The sequence below is a fragment of the Natator depressus genome, chromosome 1, assembly GCF_965152275.1.
Source record: "Natator depressus isolate rNatDep1 chromosome 1, rNatDep2.hap1, whole genome shotgun sequence".
Classification (NCBI taxonomy): Eukaryota; Metazoa; Chordata; order Testudines; family Cheloniidae; genus Natator; species Natator depressus.
Window position 1 is genome coordinate 34,027,486 of NC_134234.1, and position 23,099 is coordinate 34,050,584.

General features: G+C 38.0%; 1 protein-coding gene across 1 annotated transcript in view; it reads left to right on the forward strand.

Moving 5' to 3' along the window:
* DYNC2H1 (dynein cytoplasmic 2 heavy chain 1) overlaps positions 1-21,304 on the forward strand; it is a 389,779-nt gene extending 368,475 nt beyond the window's left edge. The window contains exons 86-89 of the mRNA XM_074957219.1: positions 3,936-4,045; positions 4,403-4,484; positions 15,196-15,312; positions 20,698-21,304. Of these exons, the coding sequence (XP_074813320.1) occupies positions 3,936-4,045; positions 4,403-4,484; positions 15,196-15,312; positions 20,698-20,856 (468 nt within the window). The 3' untranslated portion in view covers positions 20,857-21,304. The remainder of the gene's footprint in view (positions 1-3,935; positions 4,046-4,402; positions 4,485-15,195; positions 15,313-20,697) is intronic.
* The last annotated feature ends 1,795 nt before the right edge of the window (positions 21,305-23,099 follow it).

Below are 23,099 nucleotides of genomic sequence, written 5' to 3' on the forward strand. Positions count from 1 at the left end.
AATTGAAATCAATATATCTGAAAATGTGAAAAACATCCAAAAGTATTTATATAAATAGTATTCTATTATTGTTTAACAGTGTGATTAATCGTAATTGATTTTTTAATCACTCGATTAATCATGACTCATTTTTTTAATCACTTGACAGCCCTAATTATAAGTGTATTTTACCTGTATCTTTATTTAAACGTTTTTTTTTAATTTAAAAGGATATCCTTCTCCCATTCTGTACTGTACACCGATGCAAGTAGCAATTTCATGTTTACTTCTATGATCTAATGAAAACTTTTTGGTACTGCAAGATTCCCAACCATAATTAATTATATTAATTCAGACATTAATGGAGTGAAATCTGATTGTCAACTGTGCCGGCCTTTTTAATTAGATTAAACATGTGCATCTATATTCCTGCCAATATCTCTCTTTAACAGTTAAAAGTTTATTTGAAAACACTAATAAAATGAATTTATTAAATATAAATTGAAATAATTGTGTGGCCTCTTATAGTATGCAAAGCAATTTAAAGTCTGTCATAATCATCATCCACGATTATTACTGTACAGTAAAAGGGATTACTGTTATTTGGAGTCAGTAAAAGAAGTGTGCAGACAAGAGCAATTAACTGCATATCTTTAGCTAATGAAAATGGAAAGCAAAAAAACCAACTTGTCATAATTGTTCGGAATGAGAGCTCATAATCTATGTTGTGACAGATTTAAAGGTCACTGAATTAAATGTTTAAGTATGGTAGAAACATGATGGAGATCTCTTTTGACACTTTGACAGAGAAAAAACTACAATTATTTAAGTGATAGTTTAGATGTATTTTAGATGACTTTCCATTTCTAAGCTAATTTTATGGAAGCAGCCTATTAGCAATTTAAAGAAATCAGAGAAGTATGCTTTTTTTCAGCAAGATGTGGGCGTTTGGTAAGTGCTACCTGCAATTATAAAAGTTATGTAGCTTCACAGCTTTTTTATTCACTCAGAATCCAGAATAGACTCATAGGTACAGTTACACGGATTATGGTATTTAGCAAAGAGCACAACTTGTCATCCTTTCTATATGGTGATAACATAAAGAATTTGTGAGCTGGTATTTATTGGTTTAGTATTAGTCATCAACTTTTCTGTATACAAATATGTGACTTGCAACTACTTGTAGAATTGCACCACTAAACTACATTTAGAAGTGTATGCTGTTGTTTAATATTGATATAACTGTAACATGGAGAAGCCACAGTCAGGAATGAGGCCCTGTTGTGTAAACAAATATGAAGATATCCTCTCTGTCCTGAAGGGTTTACAATCTAAGGCCCAGAGTTTAAAAAATGGGATCTTAAAAGTTAAGGCTCTTAAATCCTAATTCAGACACCTAACCAACTATCATGATTTTTTCAAAAGTGCTGAGCACCCAGCAACACCCACTGACATCAGTGGAAACCGCTGGGTTCTCATTACTTTCAAGAATTGGGCCTTTCATTCAGGAGCTTAACTTTAGGATCCTGGTTTTGGAAATTTTTGGCCAAGACGTATTTACATTACACAGCATTGTGACCAAGTTGAGTAAATTTTAAATCTGAAAGATCACAGTTCAGCAAGTATTTGTTTCACAGTTCATATCTACATTTTGAGAATATCAGATTCCTTGATTTGAAATTGTTGTTTTGGCATTTGGCAAAATGTATGGTTTGGCATTAAAATTGCAGAGGGAAAGGGTCTTGGAGTGCTCAATGTGAGCAAGTGCTACGTGATTAAGCATTATTGTACTGAACAAAACAAAGCTTAAAACCAAAAAACCCTAAACTGAAATGTAATATTTATATAAATAAATTGTTATTCCTTTGTCAGAGACAAGAAGTACTAGAATAACTGCAGGCAGCGGATAGGTCCCTGATGCTCAGGCCCCAGTCCTGCAAACACTTATGCACTTGCTTAACTTTATGAATAAGAGTAGTCCCATTATTTTCTGATCAAGGATATGTTCAGTCATGAAGGAAAGATAGTTCCACCTGGTTCATGTATAGTGAGCTATTTTCACTGAAAAGTTTTTTAGTGTGCTAGATTTTGGCAAGAGTCTCAGACCTTTTCAGTGAGTGGTTAAAGTGGTAGTAAAATGTTCAAGAGATGTCTGCTGTGGAAAAATATCTAAAAGGGTAGTTAATAGCCTATGTTTTTTTAAGATTGCAGACACCTTTTGTATTTGTGTCTTTTAACAACATTTGGGGTAAAATAATGGAAAGTAGGAGACACAGCTCAGCAGTTCACTATAATTAATAATGAAAACAGCAATTGTAAAGATTGAAAAGTAAGACACACAGGTTATGTCTTGTATCTTAAAGGCATTTTATTGATATAATGGTGGGAAGTTCAGAGAATGTAGCTCAGAAGGAGATGGCTCATTTCTTCAGCTAACAGATCGTAAAAGAGTTGAATAGTCTAAGAACACAATAAATGTAAAACCAAAATTTTCGAACTTGGGTGCCCACAGTTACATATCTGCATGTTTACTTAGGCACCTAAATAAACCTCCTGAGTTTCAGGGGTGCGGTAACTACTATTAATTTTAATTAAATGCTGTAATGACAGAGACTATGAAGTTTAATTTTCATTTCATGTCCCTAGTCCAGTTATCAAAGTATCTGGAGTTGCCTTCACCAATTACATTGAGAAGACATATCTAAGAAGTTTAGAGCTTAACCCGCAGTTGAAAATGCTGAATCTGCAATTCTCAAGGAAACCATGAGCCAGATGTTACCCTGAGTCATACACATGCAAACTTTCTTCAGTGGGGGTGAAGCTATGTGTGTAACTGTGGCAATACTTTACCTCATTAAATTTTGTTCTCAGATCAATCATTTACTAATTGAGATAAAGGAGACTAGGTCCATGGTCAGAAATCATGACCAAACATGACTCAGCGAAACACCACCTCAGAAACACCTTTATAAGCCTCAAACGCTGCAATATAGAGTATCATAGAAACAAAGGGGCCTTGCAAGGATTTATGTCCAAAATAATTTTGCAGTTGCATCATTCAGTAGTTCAAGAATCCTTGAAGAAAGTGCTGAATGTAGCATTAAGGAAACTACCATTTTTAATTACTAGAGGTATTCAAGAGCAGACTAGTTATGAAATTAAGAGATTCAGAGTAAAGGGAAACCATGCACTCTGGATAGAGGATGAAATGGAGGACCAAGGAGGTCTTTTCCAGCATTATATCCTGTAACTCTGTATTATAACGTAGATATAATCTAATTCCTATCAAAATTAGATACTCTTTGTATAATCATACCAGATATTTTGAAGGGAAATTACTGGAATATACTTTAAAATACTTCTTTCACACTGCAGCATGAAAATCAAACTTTCTGAATTTAAAAGGTGATTTTCACAAAAGAAAATCAGAGGTCATAAATTGAAAGAAATTCAGTAATCTATCCAAACTAAATAAACTAATAACAGTAATGGTGATGACATTTTTGTGGCACACATCCCCATTTGGAAATAATTTTAATTAGAAATTATGGTTACCAAAGGTGAAATAGGAATGCTAGAGAACACCCTAAAAAGCCAGTGTTGGTATGCAAAGAGCTGAGTTCTACAAGTGGGCTGCATTGTACAAAGGTTGGAAGGCTTTTTAAGTTTATTCATATTGGTGAGTCACTTCAGAGACATACAAAATAAACTACTATCTTCAAAATGATAAATGCTGTTTGGTTTTGTTTATTTTCTGGTTGCGGGTACCAAAGAGTAGGAATCAGTGTTTCTCTTTAAGATTATAGTACATTTATACTAATAAATCATTTATACTAACACATTTAGCATTAAAGATAGCTGTCAAATTTGCACCAACTCAAAGTGCTAGAAGATAAAGCAATAAATTACTGGTTTAATTGTTCTCCCAATTAATGGGCAATACATTTTTTTTTTAGAACTGGGTAGATAAAGCAGAAAAAAAGACAATGCTCTCAGACACCCTTGACCTCTCAGAGCTCTTCCATCCAGACACATTTCTTAATGCCTTACGCCAGGAAACTGCAAGGTAGGTGACATGAAGCAACCTATTTACACATTTCTCAGTTCCATTATTCCCCTTTCCCCTTTATATTCATTTTTTATTAATGTGCCTTCATTGTCAAGAAGCACACTTAACATATTTCGCTTCACAATAGTGTCCTTAATCATTTTATTTTCTTATTATTTACACTGGGGTAAAATAGCTTCTTTGTTAATTCAATGCTAAAAAAACTTTACTTTGTTGTAGAATTGTAAATGTGTTTTTCTTTTAAATCTGTATTATGTGATGCAATAAACAGTGTGAACATCTTATTCCTGTTTTTATATTTGAATTTCCTATTACATGTGTGTGACATTTAGGGTATATTTGTTTATCTCTTAGGGTAATGAGCTGTTCGGTGGACAACCTTAAATTTGTAGCATCGTGGAAAGGTCAAATTCAAGAAGCAAAACTCCAAGTTAAGGTACTGTGCCCACTTAGATTTCCATCTGAATTTCTGGAGCTTATACATAACAGAAAAATAGTGGTTAGAATCACAATATAGGTGTTACAAAAGTGTTGCTGAAATGTCTTATTGTGGCAATCAAAGCCTGGTGTTTCACTGAATCGAGGGATCTTTCCAACAAAGATCGCTGCCAGGTGAAGTACTGTACCTCAGATACAAAGGATCGTCAGTAATTTATGGGTACAAAAATATTAGTACAGTAGAATATTATTATTAATGTTCTTCAGAGGTAAAGGAGAGGATAGGGACAATTTTGTTTTTTGGTTTTAGTTTTAATTTTGGGGTGTCTTTTTTTTTTTTTTTTAGTTATCATTATCATTATTATTTATAATTATCATCTTAGAACTGTTCTTCCTCTGTGCTCTTCACGGTCGTTCAAACAAGAATTTAAACTATAATCCTGTCTGATAATCTCTAACAGTTGTCCAGACAATACTTAAAGACCTTGTGGCATTTAACAAGACATATAAAGGGACATAAAAATAAGTAACTTTAGCATCATAGTGAACATCTCCTTTTTTAGGAAAACTGGCTCTAATGACCAAGACTGTGTGTAAGGAATTGCTGAATTTCTGAACTGGGATTTTGAAAGGAGTTAGGTCTCCAAACCCCATTGACTTTCAGTATCTATGATGTGACTCAATCTCGTTGATTTTTAATGGGCAGCTAACTCTTTAAGTCCTCATTAAAATCCAAACTCTAATCACTGATACATTACCAGCACAATCTGTACCCAATCAGTATCTAAGACATTCTTTTGTAAAGGAATCTCATGTATTGTGTATTAAACACTATATATAAAATATGATCCAAAATACATACTGTATCGCATAATTAAAGACTAAATACTTTATACCAGACTATAGCTGTAGTAAGTGAGACTCAGAATCTTCTTCTTCTTCATTGTGTGGATAATTATAGTAGCTGAGAGGAGGTCATGCAAATCTAACTTTCAGTTGACAAGTTGTGTAAACTTTGGGCTAAATTGACATTGAGTCTCCTTAACTATGCCACCAAATGTGGACATCGGTTTTCATGTATAGAAATCCCACAAACTCAAAAAAGAGCATCTTCATGTGCAAAGTTTTCAGGGGCTCCTTTGAAAATTTTGTCTTGTATGTTAAAATAACAATTAGAAACTTCTCTCTAAAGAAGGTGCTTGTGAATTTAGTGTTCATAGAAAGAAGCTGAACTGACAGCCTTGGACAGTGAAATCCTGTGTTAATGCATAAAACATGTAAAGCAAGGCAGCAACAATACAGGCCACCTGAAATCATTCCACCAGTGTGCTCAACCTTGCCTTGCCTTACTGTTAAAATGAGAGTGCCTTTTAATTTCTATGATTCAGGTTCCAGGTGTCTGTCCTGAAACTCAGTATTTCCCATGGAATTGACCCAAACTATCTGAGAGATTGCTGCTCTCAAGGCTACATTCCTTTGGAACAATGAAACTTCTAACCAACAGGGAGAGGCTTATGAGCGTAGGAGACAGAACTCTCACAAGAGCTAGTTCAAGATTATGGCACTCTCTCTGTCTTTAGAGATAAGAAGAGTCGCAGGCCTTACTTTCAAAATTCTTTCTTCTACTGAACTTTCTCCTTCATAAATTCTTTATACACACACTAACACAGACACAAAGACCCTATAATCTAACCAAGTTCATTTTTCTACAATTGAGAAAACAGAAAGAAGGATACTGTTACTTTTATTTCAAAATGCTGTTGTTTTTAATTTGAAATTCTATGTAAGTACTTGGATGGATGGATGGATGGATGGATGGATGGATGGATGGATGGATGGATGGATGGATAGATGATAGGTAGGTAGATAAGATCATAGGTAGGTAAGATTAGATGGATAAAACTATGGAAATGGAAAGACCTGAGAATCACACCAACACCAGAAGGAGGCTGATTTGTGTAATTGCGGACTCCTTAATAAGAATAAACAGGCCTGTCACCAGAGCTGATCCAGAGAACAGAAGAGTGTGTTGTCTACCAGGAACTAAGATATGGGATGTGGACCTCAGGCTGAAGAGGATCCTGATGGGAGCAGGAAAAAATTCACTGATTGTCCTTCAAATGGGAAAAAAATGAGCTGCTAGATTCTTGCTGGGATGCATCAAGAAAGACTACGCCAGTCTGGGGAAGATACATAAAGAAATGGAAACATAGGTGATCTTCAGTGGGATTCTACATGTCCCTAGAGGAGGAGAATGAAGGTGAGACAAGACTATGAGGATCAACATATGGCTCATGCAATGGTTCTATAAGGGGAGATTTGGGATGTTGGACTACTAGTAGGCATTCACAGACAGAGGACACTTCTTCTGGGATAGACTGCACCTGAGTAGGGAGGGTAATAGACTTCTGGGATGGAAACCGGCACATGTAATCAAGAGCTTTAAATTAGGAATGTGGGGCAGATGGTTGGGAGATGCTTATATATTTTCCACCACTGATTTTAATATTCAGCTGGAGGAAAATCAAGTGAAAGAGGATACAGCAATGGAGAAAGGAACAACAGAGAATAGGCGAATGGACAACAAGAGTAACAATAATACAAACACCAATAACAGTAACAGTCAGGAGGCAATATTAGCAATAAAATGACTATACCTAATCTGGCAAGGAAATTGGATGATGCTAAGCAGAAACAACTAAAATGTCGGTATTGTACACCAATGCCTGAGTAACAAAATGGAGGAACTAGAGCACTGGTACAAGGGGAAAAAAGAGATATTATAGTTGTAACCCTTCTGCCAGGCCAAGTTGATAGCAGCAAGGGCCGCGTTCAGTACACAGGGGTTCCCTCTCATCAAAGCAAATACAAAACTGGCTCGAGCCCCCACCCAGTGACCTGGGAAAATCTTACACACCCCCTGGGCGCCTCAAAGAGGCAATACTTCCCCTCTCGCAAGCACGGAGTCTCGGTGTAGTAGAGAATTTTTAATAACATGAGGTAAACGACATCAGCATTAAATTGGGAAAACACCACAACTAGTGTTCATTAACCAAACCATGAGCAAAGACCCACCCCAGAAAATTGGGCCACATCCTTTCCCTCGGGTTCTTGAGTCCCAGAACCCAAACGTCTCTTGAGTCCAGCAATCCTCAAATCACCCAAAATCCAAAAAGTCCAGCCCCAGAGTTCAAAAGTTCATCTGCAGAGTGTTACTCCCCAGTCTGGCTAAAATGTGCCTGTGTGTGGGGGAAAGAGGTAAGGGGTACCTTACGTGTCCTGAAGCTGACTGCCCCACAGGGCTCTGCTCTGCTACGCTGTCTCACGAATGGCTCCGCTCCACCACGACCGGCTCCGCTCTGCACAGCTCGCCGTCTCACGAACAGCTCTGCTCAGCTCGCCGTCTCGCGACCGGCTGCGCTCCACCACGACCGGCTCCGCTCTGCACAGCTCGCTGTCTCACGAACAGCTCTGCTCAGCTCGCCGTCTCACGAACGGCTCCGCTCCACCACGACCGGCTCTGCTCGGCACAGCTCGCTGTCTCACGAACAGCTCGGCTCAGCTCGCCGTCTCACGAACACACCGCTGTCTCACGAACGGCTCTGCTCCACCACGACCGGCTCCCTCTGCACAGCTCGTCGTCTCACGAACACGCCGCTGTCTCACGAACGGCTCCGCTCCACCACGACCGGCTCCACTCTGCACAGCTCGCCGTCCCACGAACAGCTCTGCTCAGCTCGCCATCTCACGAACACGCCGCTGTCTCACGAACGGCTCCGCTCCACCACGACCGGCTCCACTCTGCACAGCTCGCCGTCCCACGAACAGCTCTGCTCAGCTCGCCGTCTCGCGAACGGCTCCGCTCTGCACAGCTCGCCGTCTCACGAACAGCACCACTGCACTCTAGATCTTCCGGCTCCCCACTACTTGACACAGTGCTCAGTGATTTCAGCTCTTAGTGATTTCAGCTCTCAGTGATTTCAGCTCATAGTAGTGGGGGCCTTAGTGCTGGTGCACCATAAGGCCAAAGTGAATGCAGCACAGTACCTGTAGCAAGACTCTTAATAGACCCAAAATTAGCTCTGACATTCCACAGTGGAGAGAGACAGAGGTGCAATTGGTGCTTCAGGCCCTCACAAAGGGGCCCACACCACCAGGTACTAATACCTGTCTCGAGTCTCTCTCCCTTCACAGAGTTTTGGAACCCATGTCCCTTGCCTAGCGAGTGCTACTCAGTTGATGGTGAGTCCCTCCATCATAACAAAAGGCCAAGTACAGTTCCAAGCACAGTTCCCATAATCAGGGTAATAACAATTTACTCTTCCCGCCCCAATAACAAAGACACTGAGGATCCCACAACAGCCAAAGTGACCATTTGGGCAGTTATGGCCTCATTCTAGGCGGGGTGGGTGTGCCTATGCAAATTGAGATCAGCCCCTGAAGTTCTTTTCCACTACTTGCCACACCTCACCACCAGATGTCAGGGTGGAGCCCATCCTGACTCTGCTTACATAGTGATAATGGAAATATGGTGCAATTGTATTCATGACTGTTAGGCAGGTATTGAAGGGTATATGCTGTTCAGGAAATAAAGGTAAAGATGGTAAAGTAGCATTGCATATTAACGGTGAGATAGAATGTAAAGAAATCAGATGTGATGGAATGCATCTGTTTGGGTCAAAATAACTTTGGGAAAGAATGGTAACAGAGGCTCCACAGGGATAGTGCTTCGGGTCTGCTACAGATTCCACGTGATCTGATTTGGATATGGATAGACACCTCTTTAATCTTTTAATGAAATAAGTGCTACTGGGAATTATGTGATTATGGGAGACTTTATTTTCTCAGACACAGATTCAAGGACAAATGCTACTAATAATGGTAGGGCCCTGATATTCCTGGATGTGATAGATGACAGATTTCTTCACCATATAGTCACTGAACTAACAAGAGATGATCCCATTTTAGATTGTAGTATTGGTAAGTAGCGAGGACCCCACGGAAGAACTGGTTGTAGAGGACAATATTGGTTTGAGTGATCATGAGTTAATTCAGTTTAAGGTAAATAGAAGGATAAACCAAAATAGGTCTGCAATTAGGGTCCTTAATTTCAAAATGGCAAGTTTTAAAAAATAAAGGGAATTTGTTAAGGAAGTTAACTGGACTGAAGAACTCAAGTATCTGAATGTGAAGGAGTTTTAGGATTATTTTAAGTCAAAGTTGCAGAAACTATCTGGAGCCTGTATCCCAAACGAAGGCAAAAACTCATAAGGAAGGGTCGCAGACCACATTGGATGAACAAGCATCTCAAATAGGTTATTAAGAGAAAGCCTACAAAGAATATAAAAAGGGATGCTGAAAGGACAGGAGACACTTGATATGGATTTAATCAGGCCACAACTTTATTGTATAGATGTCTGGGACTACTCGGCAAGTAAAGTGTACAATGCAGGCAAATCCATGTTTATTCAAATAACTACCTGGGGCTTCCACCAGCACTCCTTCATTATCCATCCAGGTCCCCCAACCAATCCATGGCTTGGACCTTACCACCCTCCCCCCATAGAAGGGTTAAGGTGGGCTATAAGAAAGGGGGGTTGGGTCCCTACTGTACCAATCATAGGACTCCCCAACCCCCGTTCCAATCCTTTATCCAGCACCTCCTTTCAAGTTATTTACCAGGCCATTTATCTGGCCACTGTCTACCTTCCCTCTGGAGTATCTGTACTAGACATCCGCCCCTCACTTACAAAATAATCTTACAAAATTACAAAATTGCGATATATGGCCTACCACCTTTTCTCCTCACCAGAAAAGGTCCTCCCTGACACTCACTGTGGGGAAGGCAAAAAACCTCACTCCATAGTGATGAGGGAAAAATTCTTTCTGAGCCCCCTTAAAAAGGAATGACTAGTGCAATGCTCACAGCAGGTCCTAACCCAACCGGATATTCGCATTTCAAAGGGAAGGAGTGTTGGTGGTGCCTTGCCTGCTGTGTGGAGAAAGGGCTTTCAACGACCAGGGCTTGCACCTTTAAAGCCTTCCACCATCACATTCCCAGGGGGTGAGTCAGCGCCACAAAGCTCACCACCGCTCACATTTTGCAGCAGGTTCTGACCTCCTTCCCCCCGCCCATCCTGCCGTCTCCGTAAAGCACTGCTGCCTTTCTTCGGCAAGCCCGGACAACGTTCCCCCCATTTCAGGTGAGGTGCACTCATTTTTAGGGCTGTCAAAAGATATTTAAAAAATAACTGCGATTAATCACAAGATTAAAAAATATAATTGTGATTAATCATGAGATTAAAAAAATAATCGCAATTAATCACAATTTTAATCACACTGTTAAATAATAGAATGTCATTTATTTAAATATTTTGGATTTTTTCTACATTTTCAAATATATGTATTTCAATTACAACACAGAATACGAAGTGTACAATGCTCACTTTATATTATTATTTTTGATTAAAAATATTTGCACTGTAAAAAAAATCAACAAAAGAAACAGAATTTTTCAATTCACCTGATACAAGTACTGTAATGCAATCTCTTTATCATAAAAGTGCAACTTACAAATTTAGATTTTTTTTGACATAACTGCACTCAAAAATAAAACGGTGTAAAACTTTAGAGCATGCAAGCCCACTCAGTCCTACTTCTTGTTCAGCCAATCTTTCAGACAAACAAGTTTGTTTACATTTATAGGAGATAATGCTGCCATCAGACCATGGACTTTTAGGCTTTAAAGTTTTACATTGTTTTGTTTTTGAGTGCAGTTATGTAACAAAAAAAATCTACATTTGTAAGTTACACTTTCACGATGAAGTGATTTGTATGAGGTGAATTTAAAAATACTATTTCTTTTGTTGATCTTTTTTATAGTGCAAATATTTGTAATAAAAATAATATAAGGGAGCACTGTACACTTTGTATTCTGTGTTGTAACTGAAATCAATATATTTGCAAATATAGGAAAGCATCCAAAATAGTCATAATAAATTTAAATTGGTATTCTATTATTGTTTAACAGTGCGATTAAAACTATGATTAATCATGATTTATTTTTTTAGTTGAGTTAATTTGTTTTGAGTTAATCACTTGAGTTAACTGTGATTAATTGACAGCCCTACTAATTTTCTAGACAAAAGAAATACAGTATATCTAGTCTACCTGGATTTCAGTAAAGCGGTTGATACACTTTCCACGTGGGAAATTATTAGTTAAACTGGAGAAGATGAGGATTAATACAAGAATCAAAAGGTGGGAAAGGAACTGGTTAAAGGGGAGACTCAACAAATCATTCTGTAGGAGGTTACTAATGACGGTCCTCAAGGATCACACTTGGGATCAGTCTTTTTAACATTTTCATTAACAACCTTAAGACAAAAATTGGGAGTGTGTTAATAAAATTTTCAGATGGCACAGAATTGGGAGGTATTGCCAATAGTGAGCAGGACTGAAAAATCATACAACAAGATTTGGATAACCTTGAAAACTGGATAATAGCAATGAGATTAGATTTCATAGTGCAAAGTTTAAGGGCATGCACACAATCTTTGAATAAGATGAGGATTTATCAGGTGGAAGTGACAGAGGAGGGGAAATAAATTTTACCAACTCTGAAATGGATGATTAATTTGTCAGATGACAAAAAGGCATGATTAATAGCAGTTCCTTCCTAGCAGGGATGTGAAGAATACCTGATTCAGAATCAATTTGTATATAATGGCACCTTCTTTAATGGCACTTGGAATTGCTTGGACAGAGAGTCTGAAAATGTCTGGCTCTCACCTGACAATCATCATTGCTACGCACATATACCTGTCCTATTTGCTCTTTGCACTGATTGGTCTGTCAACATCTGAAATTAGCTGGTCTTATCCATTTTGACATAAGTCCCCCATTTTCAATAATTTTGGAACCAAATGCATGACAAGAACAGAAGAAGCACAGTAAAGGACTTTTTGACAGTAAATGCTATGAATTCAGGTAAAGCTGAATATGAATTCTGTAAAACAAAATATTATTGCAAGAATGTTATATCCAGCCACTCAAGAGAAGCTATAAAACACATATTGAAGCTAAGTTTCCAGATGCTTATAAAGATATCATTAAAAGAGTTCATAGGAAGCACTTTTTACACAGCTTGCCTCTATCAAGCACCAAGAACCATGCAGCCTGTGGAGAAAATTACATTTGGTTTCCTATAGGTTACTAAGATCTGTATTGTCCTGTGGGAAATTATGGCACTTAATAGACAGGAAATGTTTATTGTGGAGAACATGGTCTTATGGAGACAGAGTGTCTTTGAACCTTGATATTAGCTCACTTCCCATAAATTCATTTAAAATGACGTGAACCCTAATATGCAAGAGCAAATTTGCCAGAAAGTAATAAAATGCAAAAGATTGCAAGGTGCTGTTTATTTATGGTGAAATCTGCTCCACTTGTAAAGAACACAAGTACCAAAATCACACATTTTACAAACAAAGCCACACGAGAAAGAATATTTGATGCCTTGGTTGAGAGGGCACCAGGAGCTGAATATTTTTTCTGCATGTTGATTAGCAAGGGCAATTGGCCCGGTTCTGGTCTGAAGCTGTTGTTGCTGGAGTTTTTGTGTTCATGGAGCATTGTTTGCAGAACTGCAGGTGCTGAGTTTTTATTGTGGTTTTATCAGTCACTGTAATAACCTATTAAGATGAGCTCCAAACTTCATTCTTACAATGTAAAATGACTTAATTATACTGTTGAATTAGAAGTAGTTGTATTGGTGTAGTTGTAGCTACCTAGGTGAGTAGCTTCTTTATAGCGTAGAAAGCCTGCAGAGCTTTTTCTTGTTATAGTAATACAGCCAGTCTGAATTCCACAATGGATTTTTATGAGGCTCAGGTATGTGTAATTTAGGATCAATCTCCATGTCTCTGTAATACAATTTTACTCTGTTTTGGTTAACTTCATTGTTTGACGGGGAGAGTTTTCTGCAGTGTCATTAATTTCATTTTTTTCATGTTGACTTGTAGTTGCCCATATGTTGCAGTCAAGGAAAGTACCCGACTCCAAGACTGTAGATCTTCAAAGGAAATGTTTTTAGAACTGCTGCTACACACACTAGATCTCCTTTGTCATTAATCCACACAGAGCTTAAATTCAGTTTAAAGCAGGAAAAATAGTTTTTCTTAGTTCAGAAGCTCAAAGTGGTGATTTGATCATCATTTATTAAAATCATTCATTTTAAATATGTTACAAGTAGAACAATATGGAGATAGTTACTTATGCATTCAATCCATGTCAGGGTTCCTTCCCCACTCTGAACTCTAGGGTACAGATATGGGGACCCGCATGAAAAAACCCCTAAGCTTATTTTTACCAGCTTAGGTTAAAAACTTTCCCGAGGCAAAAATTTTGTCTTGTCCTTGAACAGTGTGCTGCCACCGCCAAGTGATTTAGACAAAGAAGAGGGAAAGGACCACTTGGAGTTCCAATTTCCCCAAATTATCCCCCCAAGCCCTTACACCCCCTTTCCTGGGGAGGCTTGAGAATAAACAAGATGAGCACAAACCAGCCTTGGATTTTTAAGACCCAAAAAACCTAATCAGATTCTTAAAAAACAGAACTTTATTAGAAGAACAAAAAAAGATAAGAGAACAACTCTGTAAGATCAAAATGGAAGATAATCTTACAGGCAGTCAGATTCAAAACATAGAGAATCCCTCTAGGCAAAACCTTAAGTTACAAAAAGACACAAAAATCAGGAATACACATTTCCTCCAGCACAGTGAATTTCACAAGCCAAAATAAAGAAAACCTAACACATTTTCTAGCTAGATTACTTACTAACTTTACAGGAGTTGGAGGGCTTGCATCCTTGATCTGTTCCCGGCAAAGGTATCACACAGACAGACAGAAGCCTTCCCCCCCCTCCAGATTTGAAAGTATCTTGTCCCCTCATTGGTGATTTTGGGTCAGGTGCCAGCCAGGTTACCTGAGCTTCTTAACCCTTTACAGGTAAAAGGACTTTGCCTCTGGTCAGGAGGGATTTTATAGCACTATATACAGAAAGGTGGTTACCCTTCCCTTCATGTTTATGACAACCCGTTAGAATTTGTTTTACCCAATAGCACTTTAGCCTAAAATCTCATTTCGTATTGCTTAACATTTATTTTGTTCATTCCCCCCCTCCCCAATACTATTTCTGAATGTAATATAATAGAAAATTATCTTATTTGCTTCTGTAAAAAACATACAGGAGATTATTCCATTCTTTGAAAGCTTAGGTCAAACTTCCAAGCAAGAACTTTGCCTTTTCAGTTATTGTTGTATTTTTGTTGTTGGTGTGTAGTTTTCTTTTTTATAATTTTGTTTTATGACATTGTTAATAAATGTTTACTTGGCTGTTGCCACTATATGTCTAATGCCAGGGCACCCGCAGTTTCATAAATGATGACCTTTACAGGTATTATTCTCTAGTATTTTCAAAGAAGATTAAACCAAACCAGAGGAAGTTCACTCTGAAGAATAGTCTAGATCTTCTTTTCCAATCGTATTTCTTATTCTCACATGCAACATTACGATAATTAGTTTCCTATTGTTTAGAACTTGGTCACAATAGAGAGGACTATCGATGCCTTTGTTAAGGCACAGTATAATCATTACTGACATTTTAGGCTCTAATATATATCTGAATATTTTGTATGTTTCCATGACAGATAAGTGGCCTGCAACTGGAAGGTTGCAGTTTTGATGGACGTCGACTTTCAGAAAACCAGCATGACTCTCCCAGTGTGTCATCAGTTCTCCCTTGTTACATGGGCTGGATTCCACAGGTACTAAATTATTAAGGCACCTAAACTTTTATAGTTTACTTTCTTCTGTGTAATAGCTTTCCAGTATGATGTTCCTAACCTGTTTGTTTCTTCTTTTAAAAAATGATCACTTCCCAGTTTTAATAGAACACACAGTTAGATATAACATGGCAGATTTATTTACATTTTGGCCAATATTTTCTAAATAGTAAAAAACAAATGAAGAGAAAGACACTGTAAAGAGGAAGTGTATTCAAATCAAAGCTTTTATTATTATTTGTTCTCTGCTTTAAATATATGATCATACGTTTTCAAAACTATATCTAATAAAACTTATAAAAGTATTTGGAAGTTCTTAAAAAAGAATTTTTCCATTAGAGTTTTAACACCATATAATGTAAAAATTGAGTTAAAGTAAAGAACATCTTATGAGCTGCAGGCAAAAAAATAAAACTGTTAGCCCTTCTTATGAAGCCCTAATGAAAAATAAATTCCAGTGATTATTGAAGTGCATTAGATTAAAGCAAAATAAGTAATCCAAACAGTAAGAATTGTAAGCTGTACAATTTTACAATTACAATAATAATATTTGTTAAATACTGGAATCAGAAGCTGCAAAGAAATGTGTCTTACATAGCAATTTCTCAAAGCATGGGCTAGCATTACAAAATCACAAGCTTATAAAAGCTGTAGCTAAAAAGCAAACTAAAAAGCTTAACAGAACTATGGAAGATATATAGAAATGTAAATACAGAAAAGCAAGAATTATATAGGTGAGGATGGATTTTTTTCCACTTCTGTATTACAGTAAATTCAATTAGCAGTACATTATTTTCCATTGTTTTGTGTCACTTTTTCTCCCATCCTGCAAACAAGGTCCTGTACAACAAATGGAAGTGGCAAATGGTTGTTTTTGGTATGTGTCAACCTGCTGAACTCTTCAGACAAAGGTAGCTTTTGGGGAATCATAAATTTAGCCAGTACTAAGTATTAAACATGTTGAGGATCACATTAGATATTTCATTGTTATTGATGTACTGTTTCCTGACCAAGAAGTAATAGTGCCTCTAACTGAATATCTATAAACAGACATTAAACAGAGGCTCTGTAGCTGAGACACATTAACTGCACCTACACTAGACTTTTTTCTTAAAATGTCCCAATACTTTGCTACCACCAGTGCTGCTACACTAGTGATGCCCATGGTGAAAGCATTAATATAGACTAATTGCCAGGTCAAATGTTAATATAGACTAATTGCCAGGTTTAGTTAGAGAACACAGTGGTTAAAATGCTAGCAGCTGGTCTGCACTGGATCTCCCACCATTGCTATCATCAATGACGCTACAATGATTGAAAATTTGAAGAAAAAATATAGACAAGGCTAATGAAGCAGTTTTCAGTTCACCAAGTAAAAAATGCTTTAGTAGTTCACAAATCCTTGTTTTGTTAATGAAAATGAACAGATTCCTAAACTTTCCAAAATGTGCTGTTTTTGCTAAATACAATTATTCTAGACTTAGGAGTTACTGAGTCTGGGGAAAATATAGATTGTTTTATATTGAGGCTCCGATTCAGCAAAGCACGTACCCGACATGCTTAACCTTAAGCAATATTGTGAGTAATCCCATTCCTATTCATCAAAGCACTCAACCACGTGTTAAAGTTAAGCCTGTGCTGAAGTATCTGAAATTGGGCACCCAGAAAACAAGGAACACACGATTAGTGGCCACTGGTTTAAAAAAAAAAAAAGTTTAAATGGGTTGTTCAGCATCGTATAGGAATTTTGTGGCAGAAGCAGGAACAGAATCCAGTTGTTCAGGGTGTAATTCATCTGTCTTAACCATGAGATGGTCCCTTTTCTTTCTGCATTCCACTGCCTCATTCACTACACACCTTCCAACTTCTGTAACAAATGAGTTTGGGATACTACAGACAACATCCTTATTAACTACATAATCCTGATTCAGTCCCTGTGCACTGTCCATTCAGCTGAGAAACAAGCTATACTGGTAGACATCTCAAAATCAAGAAGCTCTTGTCTATGAATTAAAAGTATCTGCAGACTACTTGGTCAATGGTTTGTTCAAAAGAATTTATTTTGAAAGTAGCCTTTCAAAATTAGGATTGCCAATGTTTGGGAACATGACAGAGGTGACCTATTTAGCCTTAGGAAGTGGAAAGGTAAGTTTGTATCTACCTTGTACAGTTACTGATGGAACCAAAGGATAGCATTAATATTATCTTTAAAGGGGACCCTCCTCTTCTAGCAATTGCAGGTGCCATGAACACAGATAGATATTCTGCATGCATTATGCTCTATTAATCAGACATGTAATGACAACAAAATAGGGCATGAGGCAAACAACATTATCTCCAGAAGAGGAAAGTAAGAGTGATATGTTTGTCCCATGAAGTTATTAGGACTTAAAGCTGTGGGATGCATTCCTGGCCTCATTGAAGGTAATGGCAAAACTCGCACTGACGTCATTGGAGCCAAAAGTTCACCCCTGGTGTTGAAAAGATGAGGGAAGTTGACTTACAACAGCAATAAAATCTTGAAAAATGGCTAGACATTCAGGTCTAAGTGCTGAAAACAGTCATTGTTTGCACTTCAACTTCTTTCCTGTTTTGAGATATTATACGTTTTCTAATAATGAAACTTAACTCACTCATGCTTGTTATTTGTTCCAATTCTTTACTGACAGAAGTCAAATGGCTTGTTTGTTTCACAAAAATCTTTAACACCTCTCCGAGAATATAAAATGAGATTTTGAGTGTTGTGAGGAGTATGGTTTTCTGACCACAAACTTATTGCCCAGAGTTCTATCAAACAAATTTCATTAAATCAGATTATTGTATCGTGTTTTAAAGGCTGAGTTAAATACAACAGAAGAGTAGGGGCTAGAATGAGCCTTTAAACTCAGTGCTTTATAGTTGTAGTGCCCCAGGAGGAGCCCTCAGAGGGAACAGTGCATCAGCCACAATTCTCCCTAGCTCCCTCTTGCTCTAGGAGTGGGGAGGGAATATTTTACTTCTCGGGCTACATCCAGATCTACTGGTCAGTGTGGGGGAAGAGGAGGCAGAGCCATGGTTCCATCAACCCCTGGTTCACTTGTTCCTCCATAACAAAATTTAGCAGATAATTGTAATATTCATGTAACAGCAATGCTGATAATACTGCGTAGTAATGAAGTAAGTATATGCCTATCTGAATATCTGCTTATAAATAAATTCATTCAAACTATTTAAACCTGGGTGCCTAAAGTTAACTTGATAAATCCCTATTTAGGCACCTAATGGAAATGGTCTATTTTCCAGAGGTGCCAAACACCACCACATGCCACTGTAGTGAATACTGCTGTGAAGAGTTAATGCATTTCCCTGTATATGACTAGTGAAAGCATCCACCCTTCTTGTTTTAACTAATATTCAATCATTTTAAATATTTTTGCATGTTTTGGATTGCTAAAATTGCATGTAAGGTTTTTTTGTTTTATACTTGTGATTGATTCCCTTTCTATCTAAGCTCTTGTCTGTCTGTTATAAAGAGAGCAGGGAAGAGACAGTAGGCAGGTTTTACGCTGTGGGCCAGATCCTCTGGTCTGGCTTAGTTTACGAACTTTGTAATCCCTTTGTCCTGCTGCTGGCTGGGGATCATGTCAGTCCCTGGTATAAGTTAAAGCAGCTCCCTGTGGCCTGGAGAGCCCTCCTAGTAACAATTCATTGTTTAAACAATGCCCTAATAAACACTAAAAAATCCTCAAATTGGTCTGCAACAATGGGGAAGGGGAATCTGTGTGGAGCTGTGTTCTGTCTGTCTGCCCAGGGCCCAAGGGCAGGATTAAGAGGAATTTTTTTTTATACATAATGTGACGGGGCAAAGCTAGATGGCTATAGAAAAGTAGTGGGAGATAGATATATTAGCTCCAGGCTAAACAAATCCCTGGTACCAGGATAAGTGAAATGGCAGCTGCTCCAGGTCAATTAAGACACCTGGGGCCAATTAAGAACTTTCCAGAAGGCAGGGAGAATGCTAGGTTGATTGGGACACCTGAAGCTAATCAGGCTGGCTGAAACTAGTTAAAAGCCTCCCAGTTAGTCAGGGGGGTGTGGATGTCAGGAGCTGTGGGAGGAAGTTGTGCTGTTGGAGAGACTGAGCAGTACACACCATATCAGGCATAAGGAAGGAGGCCCTGAGGTAAGGGTGAAGTGGGGCTTGAGGAAGTGGGGGCTGCTGTGGGGGAAGTAGCCCAGGGAATTGTACATGTTATGTTTCTAAAAGGTCAGCTACCATAGCTGATACTATTAGGGTCCCTGGGCTGGAGCCTGGAGTAGAGAGTGGACCTGGGCTCCCCCCATTGGCCCCCCCCAATTAATCAATGAGACTGGGAGACAACAGAGACTGTGCAAAGGAGGATAGCTTCTCCTCACCTCCCTCGCTGGCTTATGATGAAAATGGCTCAGTAGACTGTGACCCTTGTCTCTAGAGAGAGACGGGTTATGTGGAGGGTCACAGTGAGCCTCTGAGGCTAGCGAAATCTGCCAGGAAACGCGGGACCCACGGAGACAAGGACAGACCTTTGTCACAATAAACACAAATGATGGCTGCTGCTCATCAGTTTGTGCATCTCAGGATGTGTGACAAGTCATATCCTCCAGGACAGCCCATTCTCCTTCATAACCATTTCCCTTTTGCAGCAGCTCTTGTACTACTTCAGAGGCCCAATCATACGCCTGCTGAGACTGCTGAAGACATTTACTTCAGTGAGTACAAGGATGAGTAAGAACTCAGTCACTTACAAACCCTGCACATCAGTTCTGCACAGACTGAATTATATGTCAGAATTTAGAAATGACTGTTCTGGAATTTTAAAACAAGACTACTTCGTCTTTGTCTCTTTCTACACACTGCAGGTCAAAAACCAAGAATATTTATGTGTAATGATTCCAGTTAAAATATGTAAATGTTTCTTTGGACAGTAATGTCTTAAATAAGAGTAACTTGGTTGGCAGCAGACTTTAAAAATCTTTGAACTGGAAAGTGTTGGAGCTGTGCTCATGGGAGCTAATTCAACCTGCTTTAGATCTCTGATGCAGGTGTTATATGATGTCAGATGTTATCAATTTATCCTTCAAAACCCGACAGACACAGTAAAGAGAATTCAAATGGTGAGTTGTGTCAGAAGTCTAGAGAAAAATACTTTTTCTGAAACCTTTGCTTTCTCCTCCCTCTTCCTAGTCTTAGCCAACAGATTATTCTTCTGACACCTACCAAAAGTTGCACTTATCACATTATAACTTCTGACTCTTCTTTGGATACAGTGTCATCCAAGACTGTTCTTGTGTCATGTTAATATACCTACTGTATTTTTAAATTATAACTAATGGGTGGTTTGTTGACAGGATGCATATGGTCCGTATTCTCCGGAGGAGTGCATATCCCTGCCAGTCTATACTAGTACTGAGAGGGACTGTGTGGTGACAAATATTGATGTACCCTGTGGAGGAAACCAAGACCAGTGGATCCAATGTGGAGCTGCATTATTTTTAAAAAATCAGTAAGATGAAAGTACACTAACTTTGTGCAGTCAGGTTTTTTTAACATCTGAGCTGTTTGGCTGTCAGATGGCTTTGGTTTTATTGTATGTTAAATATTACTTTTAAAACAGAGGTGTATAAATCCCCAAAATGTTTACAACTTTGAAAAAGATGACCTGGGATTGGAATACATTGCATCTTTGTGAGGTGATGTAAAAATGATCTGCAGTACTGTAATGCCAGACACACAAGTGGCAGTTTCTCAAGATTGTAATGTAATTTATTTTCTGTTCTAACTTGTTGCAATCTTATATTTTGACTATTGCAGTCCCACAGAGCTTTAACAGAAGTGAAAATCAAACATGTTTTCTTTGTTGTGCTTATTTTTGCCTCTTATATCTGTATTCTGTTTGATATGTTATATTTACAATTATTATGTAATAAAAGTAGCTGATGAGCCTTTTTATGATTAAGCAGTCTTTTTATGCACAAATTGAAAGTTTTTTGTTTTTATTTTTTTAATGTACTGTAATGATTTTAACTAATCACATTTTATTTGAGCATGATCAGTAAATTACATGAGATTCATGCAGTCCTTGTGTGCTATGAGTTGGGACCTATGTCCATTGCAATTATCACACAGAAATGGCTGAACACAGAATTATGAAACCGGACGGAATTCAAACAATGTAGATATAAAAGAACAAGTTAATGCGGACGCTAATGGGTTCAAAATTAGAATTTTTTTAAAACTCTGCATTTTCCTTATCCATTAATATGTCTAAAAGAGGGGCTACCATTAATGTCAATAAAATACTGTCAGACTGAAGAGACCTTCACCATGCAGTGGGCTGACATAAGAGAGACATAATTGTGTTTATGGGCTCCTGGCATCAAGTGAGTCCAGTTCAGGATACTGTGTGTTTGACGCACACTGATTCACTCCAAGCAATATGACACAAGATGGTGTGTCACGTTGGGATAGTGCCATACTTTGGGTATGCTGTTAGATACAATGCCAAATGAGATGAGCCAAAACCATCCAAGAATAACAAAATCCCATCATGATCCTCATCTTAGTATCTAATTATGGTTGTACAATGACTTTATGAAGAGTATTTTAGAAAACAAGAAAAGAATGAATTTATTGCATTACTAAAAATAGTTCCCAAAGAAAAGTGTAAGGACTGACTCTGATCTCTTTTACATTGGTGCAAGTCAGGAGGCAATGTAGATATACCAGTGTAGAACTGGCATAAGTTCATACCAATTTTTTTAAAATTAAGGCCATATCTCTCTTAATTGATGTTTGTTTGGGAGTGGGGAAGGGTTGGCCATATTTGCAGTTTGCTTTTCTTAAGGAAGCTCCTCTTCCTTTCAAACCTGCCCCACTCCCCTAAACCCCCTACATCCCGCATTTTGTCTCTTGCCTAGCTAGCTTTTCAGCTTTAATGTTACATTTCAGAAAATTAATGTTGAGCCTAAGTGTCATAAATGTGGGGCCGATATACATTTTTCAGTTAGAATAAAGGTATTTAATCCCCATTGGAACAACAAATCTCTTAACGATACAGTTTTTAGGGACACCTTTATAAAAGGTGGAGACATAAAAATGGAGCACTGCATCCTAGATCGGGGTGGCCAACGTGAGCCTGAGAAGGAGCCAGAATTTACCAGGGTACATTGCCAAACAGCCACAGTAATATGTAATGATTATATATAAATATATATACATTACATATATTGTACATACACATCATTACATATTACTGTATATACACATAATTACATATTACGCATATACACATTATATACGTGTGTGTATATGCATACACAATTATATAAGTTGATAATGTATATTTATTATACATTTATAATATAGTTCACGATAACAATCTTTTACTTAGTGGGACTTCTGGCAATCTTTGCTTTCAACAATTCCCTTGAAGTTTGGTTTGTGTTCAGTTTTGCTCACATGCAGCAGTTCTCTTAAGTGGCTGTCTGTCAAAATGGATCAGTGCTTAGATTTCACATGTTTGAGTGTCGAGAAAACAGACTCAAAAAGATAGGTCGAGGCAAACATTGAGATTAATTTTAGGGCTGCACCTCTGTTGTTGGAGTATTTATCCTTTGGTATAGATTTCCAGAAAGTAAGGGTCCCCGCTGAACAGATTTCAATCTGTCATCTTCCAAAAGTTCTGTTATTTCCATCTGGGATGTTGCTTCATCAGTGACTAAAGGGGGCTTCAGACAATCCACTTCAGCAC